Source organism: Seriola dumerili, unplaced genomic scaffold, assembly GCF_002260705.1.
Source record: "Seriola dumerili isolate Sdu_G_001 unplaced genomic scaffold, Sdu_1.0 BDQW01000478.1, whole genome shotgun sequence".
NCBI classification, from domain to species: Eukaryota; Metazoa; Chordata; class Actinopteri; order Carangiformes; family Carangidae; genus Seriola; species Seriola dumerili.
The window spans coordinates 2371256-2377880 of record NW_019174733.1 but is presented as its reverse complement, the minus strand read 5'-3'; the positions used below and the strand labels follow the sequence as shown (position 1 = coordinate 2377880).

General features: G+C 37.4%; 1 protein-coding gene across 1 annotated transcript; it reads left to right on the top strand.

The window, feature by feature from the left end:
• Positions 1 to 1567: 1567 nt before the first annotated feature.
• On the top strand, positions 1568 to 6317 carry LOC111235326 (pleckstrin-like). Its single transcript, XM_022763749.1, has 5 exons — positions 1568 to 1696; positions 4859 to 5014; positions 5227 to 5408; positions 5931 to 6022; positions 6124 to 6317. The coding sequence occupies exons 1-5, from the start codon at positions 1655 to 1657 to the stop codon at positions 6315 to 6317; spliced, it is 666 nt and encodes a 221-aa protein (XP_022619470.1). The 5' UTR covers positions 1568 to 1654.
• Positions 6318 to 6625: the final 308 nt, after the last annotated feature.

The window sequence follows — 6625 nt, the reverse complement described above, 5'->3', positions numbered from 1 at the left end:
GCTTCATACAGCTGAATAGGAAGAATAAAAATAAACTGAAAGTACAGCGTGTATACAGGTTGTTGTGTGATATTGTGCAGTATGTTACACTTAAAGTATCTGAGAAACAAAAGTGAAAAGTATAAAGAAATCTTTACTCATTCAGTCACAATCTTCCAAAAGAACTCAAACCTGCACCCTTTCAATCTGTCACCCAGCACCCAGTGTTTCATCTCTGCCAGTCACTTCATTGTTGGATCTTGCGTTATTTCTCTGACACAAACAGCTGGGTCACCCTGTTGATGAGCGCTGACATTTCAGATACGGAGACTTCCTTTCATGCCATGAAAAAGCCACAGTTTGTGAAACTGCAGCTGTGACACATGTTCTGATAAGGAGTGGGTGAAGTCTGGTGAATTCCGTCGTAACTAAAGATAAATGACAGGAGAATGGAGAATGGACTGTGACTGCACATTTAAGAAAGCATCTCTGTATTTATGAGTAATAGATAGATGATATTTACTGTATCATATGTTAAATGGTGTATGCTGTGTTTTGTTGGGTGTATTGTAAGTGTTTGGGCTCCATTCCTCTCTGTTACTCAGTTATCTCTGTCTGTTTTTTACATACATGTTGAAGTTTAATAAATTACGATTTTTTTTCCCCCTTTAGTTGTTTTTCAGTCAGTCCACTTCACTTTGACTACAACAAACTTTAACCTCCACTGGAGTCTGACTCAGTTCAGCTGTTGTGATGCATCCACCCGTAGTCACATCATGTACTTACACTTAGTCATACTCCAGCTAAATATAGAGTAAGGGTGTGTGTGGGTCAAGAGTTTTTTTTTCCCTTTTTTGTGAATGCAAAACTGCAATATTAATGATGACAGAACTACAGTTTATTCCTGGTGGCTCTCAAGGTTAGTCATCTTACAGAAAAGTTAAAACAAACAGCGTCAAAGCATCGGACAAAATGTAAAAAATGCAGCAGAAACATATGAAAGACAACCACAAGATATAAAGGTCCACTTAACCACAGAGAAAACATGCACAGATGATCTCTACATCTCTACAGCAGCTTTCAGACACAGACACATTTGTAGAAGTGCCTTACATTAATGTGAGAAAGATAGAGTAGAAAAAAAAAGTACACAGTAAAAAATAGCTCAAGATGTACAGTAACAGAGGAAAGGAGGAGCGTTTCATATATATCTGAAAGTGGTTCAACTTCTGGAACATTTACCGTCAGATCATCAGGAAGTTGGTTTTGTCTGTGTCTGTTTTTTTCTTCAACTTAGCCACCTCTATTTAAAACTCCAACTCAAACAGCAGTGAAATGTCCACAACTTGTCCAAATATTTCCATCAAAACTGTCAGGCTATTTCTTCCTATTTAACAGTTATTTATTTTAATTTATATACAGACATCAGCCAAAGAGCAGCAGCTGTAACTAATAATACCATAGGGAAGAGGAAGCTGGTTGACCAGTAGCCGTTGTCACACACTTTGCAGCACAACTTCCTGCTTGTGCATCTGTGTGTGAGATTGTGGTTCTGATGGTAAGGCAGAGAGAGAGAGAGAGAGAGAGAGAGAGAGAGATAGTTGGTGGATTGGGTAGCAAACGGCTTTGACAGTCACTAACAGCGTTGCAGTTGACAGCAGCAGAGAGCAGAGTAATGGAGCCACAAGAGATCAGAGAGGGATACTTGGTGAAAAAGGTAAGAACTACTCGAAAATACAATTCATCTCCCTGGGTCCCATTTGTAGAGCTTGAACTTGTTCTTGTCAAGTGTAACATTTACAATATTATAGCAGAAATAATATTAAAACTGAGAGCTCCATTGGCACTACAATGAAAGGTATAGATGTTGTGAATTGCCAGAGATACTTAGAGGTTTGGCTTTATAGCAACGCACTCAATAAGTCGTGAAGAAAACACTGACTTCAAAGTGATGCAGTTGCAATAACAAATGTGAGTGACAGAATAAACGGCAGAAGGTGTCATAAAATGTTTAAGTTTTCAAACCATGATGAGACAACTATCACAGTGGTGATGAACAATCACTCACTGTCAGTGCAGGTTTAAGGTTAGTTGATGCATCAGTAACTAAAACTGGGAAAGAAACTACAAACATAAATATCCAAAAACCGTCACGACAACACGGTTTCCTGGACAAACAGGAGAATAAGGTTACTCCACATCTAGAGGAACAGTTGTGAATGTCACATTAAAGTTGCTACATAATACAGAAATACACACTTCTGTTCTACAGCTGCAACATAAACTCCAGTTCCTGCTTCTGCTCAGAGCCTAGAGTAAAACATGAAACGTGTTTTGGATGCACACATTTTTCTAGATCAAGCCCTGTGTGACCTTTTGCTTTTGTTTCATAAAGTGAATTTTAATTCATTACTTCTGTATGCTTATTTATTCTTTTTCATTGAGTTTGTCCTGAAGCACTTTATAAACCCTGTTTCAACACAGGTGCTATGAGTAGCCACAGATGTACAAAATAGTCGTGGTTGAAGGCGTTGTCACAGAACATTTCTTCGTCATAGACAGAGTGGTGGAACAGGCAGAGATATTATGCAAACAGCTGATTAATGGTGTGGCTATTTCCATTCATGACTATGTCAAGAAGAATGCAATGAAACACGAAGCTGAAAGCAAAAATTGGTCAAACAACTAACTTGTCCAGCAGTAAAAGCTCATGTAAAATTAAGAATGGACGAGTGCCAGATACCTCAATTGGTTATTTCATGTAAGCAGATTCTTAAAAAAAATAAACACACTACAACAAGGTTCTATATATTTTTTAATGTCAACAATGAATTGATCAGATCAGTATTTTTTCTGTGTAACCAAACCTTGAAATACAGCTTATTCCTTTGTTGTAGTGCATTGTGGTCCAAATGTGTATCGAGTGGCTGAAAGTAGTCACTAACAAATGCACTATATATTGCTGTTTAAGTATTGTTTGCTAAAAAACTACAGTTCCAAGCTGTTAGGGAAATGACTGTCTTTTTAAAAATGAAAATGAAACTAAATATTTATAACCATTTATAACCAAGGATTACTTCTTCATTTTTTTTTTTACAAATCCATTTGGGGATGTGTGCCATAAACAGGGCAAAGAGGACAGAAAGTACTGAGAAATTAACTAAATCATTGTGGGGTTTGGTATTTTCATGAGATTTTTGAACATTAAAAAGTCCCAATTCATGTTAATGCCTGTGGGAAGAGAAATCAGCACTGTGTGTATTTATGCGTCTGGTTTTTGCATACACAGATTTTTAGTATTGAACCTATATACAATTTTATGCTCCTTCAAAAAACAGAGCTAAACATGGACGGGGATGTTTTAAAGGTCTCAAATATTATACTTTTGTTTTATTTGAAGTTTTGATATCCCTAAAAAGTTATATTTGGGGGTTTAAGTACCCAAAACATCTCAATGTAGTTTTCTGAGTGACGGAATAAAATTATAGCAGGTTTCAGATAAACACTCCAAAGAAACCAAATCCTGCAAAGCTGGATGGTGGGTCCGGATAGGCCAAGCTTGGGACATGGCTGGGAGTGGTGACTGCTTTATTGTGACATCACAACTTTACAAAAGCCCCAATGGCTTGTTTTACAACACAGTTTCTGAATATGGGCTGTGTGCATTTCTCCATGGACTGAGCGCTTCGTTACTTTCACAGTATTAATATAGAACCTAGACCTATTTTATAATAAAAAAAAAGACATGGAAAACTCTATTTATACAATTTGAGACCTTTAAGAATTAACTACATCTCCATATTCCTTACTACTCAAATAAATTATGACTGGTTCAGTATTCTGCTACATAGTGCAGGACATGAATGACAAGAATGACAGCCACAGTCGCTCAAAAATATTAAGATATTCCAACATTGTTCCGTTCCACTTCCCCTGCATAGTTGAATTATTTGAGCACAGCCACAACTCTACACACAGCTTTCCTGTGATGCTTGAAGGGGCGTGTTTGAAGGTTGCTTTGGTAAGACTTTGTTTCTAACATAAGTTATTTAACTTCAAATGTTATAAATTCTCAGGAGCATGCGATGCTGAGAAGACTCACATTGGTCAAAACAACCTTCTCCTGTTCCCTGAGGGAATGAAGGGAGCAGAGGACACTGCAAGCTGAACAGGGCATGAAAGAGTTTGCTCAAAACCAAACCCAGTCAACTGGATCATTTATTTAAAAAGCAAACAAACAACAAAACAAACAAACTCAAACTGGTCAAGAAAGGGGTTGCCAAAGTCAGGGATTTTTTCTTCAGCATATGAATAAACCAGAAGTCTTAACTGTAGATTCATTTCTGCATTTTCACGCCCTAATACATGATCAGCTAAAAAGCATCTACTTTCATTTTTTGGACTGTATGTTGATCTTTCACCTCATGTCAGCAAACTCAGCGTGGGAAACAAAAAAGAATATTTATAGAGCGAAAATCATGTCAAACTAGTAATTAATTAGGCATTTTCATGTTATGTCATCTGAATAAAAAGTTAACTCTCTCTTTATGTGAGACTTTTGTACTGTACTTTTAACGTATCAGTGAGCTTCCATATACACTGCATCGGATTTGGATTGGATTTGAAGGTCACTGTTGAAAGTAAGAAGCGTGATGTATGGCACTATTCATAGTAGTAATATTTGGACACGAGAGACAATGAGGAGGATATCAAAGTAACAGACATGAGGACTTTTGGGGTTTACACAGAGATGTTAAAATAGGAATAAATCAAAAATATTCAGTCAATGTACAACATGCCCTTTGTAGCAACTACTTCCTCGACCAATACTTTTGCTCAAGGCCTGTGGTCACCTGTCTGTATTGTTATTGATCCTCAGGGTACGGTGCTAAACTCCTGGAAGGCAGTGTGGGTGGTGCTGTCAGATGATGGGATGGAATTCTATAAAAAGAAAACAGACCATTCTCCGAAAGGAATGATCCCACTAAAGGGAGCAACACTCCTCACTCCTTGCCAGGACTTTGGCAAGAGGACGGTAAGAAAATTATACCCTATACCTAAAAGTATATGTATCAGAACTAGTATTGAAGAATAATGCTGTGAAAACTCAACACAAAATTTTCAAAATAAAAATTTCTCTCAAAATTGGTTAAATTTAAATTTTCCTCATATTTAGGGGAAAATGTCAAGAGAAAACAGAAACTATAACAGTGTGACTGACTAATAATGCATTAATGCTCCATTTAGCTGGTTTTCAAGATTACGACTGACAAGAAGCAGGACCACTTCTTCCAAGCCTCACATGTGGAGGAGAGAGAGTTTTGGGTCAAGGACATCAAGAGAGCCATTATCTGTCTGCAGGGGGGGAAAAAGTTTGCTAGGAAGTCCACAAGACGCTCCATTCGCCTGCCTGACACAGTAAACCTGACGTATGTTCTGTGACACCTTTTTGGTGGTGGAAATAATAATTTGAGAAGAGCTTTTGATGGATTCATTTTATTCTAGGGATTTACCTTAGCTGAGCCCCACCCTCCTCAGGCCCACATTGTTTGTAGTGACAATAAAGGCATCAGTCCAAATTTTAAGCAATTTGTGAAACAATGTGTCTTTGATTTCAGACTGTTGATTTAGCCAGGGAAACTGTAACTGTTGCTGGCAGGTTTTATCAGCTGTAGTGAGTCAGCCAACTAAGCTAATGTTAAGTAATGTGATTTGGTTGAAAACTCAGTAGCTCATGAGTAACCAGTAAAGGGATCTTAAATATCCACTTGACGGCCAGACACATTAATTATGCTGCCTAGGTTTGCCATGCTTAGTTACAGTTGCTAAGCTGTTATTTTCACAATGGCTGTTTGGGGCAGCGTTTAAGTAAAGGGTCAATTGCTTGTGCTTACTAATAGAGTGATAGTATGGGAAGACATGTTGACAGTGTTCACATTGTGTTTTCCCAGTGAGCTGTACACACTGATGAAAGATCAGGATGATGGAGTGAAAGAGTTAAAACTGGAGCAGGACAATCGAGTCTTCAACCACTGCTTCACTGGTACTGCCATTTTGGTTTTATTGATCTTACACCTGTGGAGGACTTTTTTTTTATTTTTGAATGGTCTCACAATTTTTCACTCCTTCCCTATTTTTGCTCAGGCGCAACAGTGGTCGAGTGGCTGATTTCAAATGAGAAAGCAAGAAACAGGCCTGAGGCCCTGATGTTAGCAACAGGGCTCCTGAATGAAGGTTTTCTCCAGCCTGCAGGGGACCTGGCAAAAGATGGCGCTGAGGCTGGAGAGCAAACAGCCTTCTTAGATCAGACAAAGGCTCTTTACTACTTTGTAAGTTGATGCATGATGCATGTCAAAAAGTTACTATGTGACAAAATATTTTATGGTTATTAGAAATGGAATTTTTTGTGTTTTTTTATGTCTTTTTGCATAAATACAGAGAAAATATCAGTATTAACAAGGTTGGGGATATTCATTCATTCATTCATTCAAAAAAAAAAATAAAAATAAAATAAATATATAATGGAATTTTTTGTGTTTTTTTATGTCTTTTTGCATAAATACAGAGAAAATATCAGTATTAACAAGGTTGGGGATATTCATTCATTCATTCATTCAAAAAAAAAAAATAAAAATAAAATAAATAT

Bases quoted from the DNA above. Each gene is read 5' to 3' on its own strand.
- LOC111235326 (XM_022763749.1), top strand. From the start codon at position 1,655: ATGGAGCCACAAGAGATCAGAGAGGGATACTTGGTGAAAAAG. The intron at 5,015-5,226 runs GTAAGAAAATTA...TGCTCCATTTAG, and splicing joins AGGACTTTGGCAAGAGGACG to CTGGTTTTCAAGATTACGAC. The intron at 6,023-6,123 runs GTACTGCCATTT...ATTTTTGCTCAG, and splicing joins CTTCAACCACTGCTTCACTG to GCGCAACAGTGGTCGAGTGG.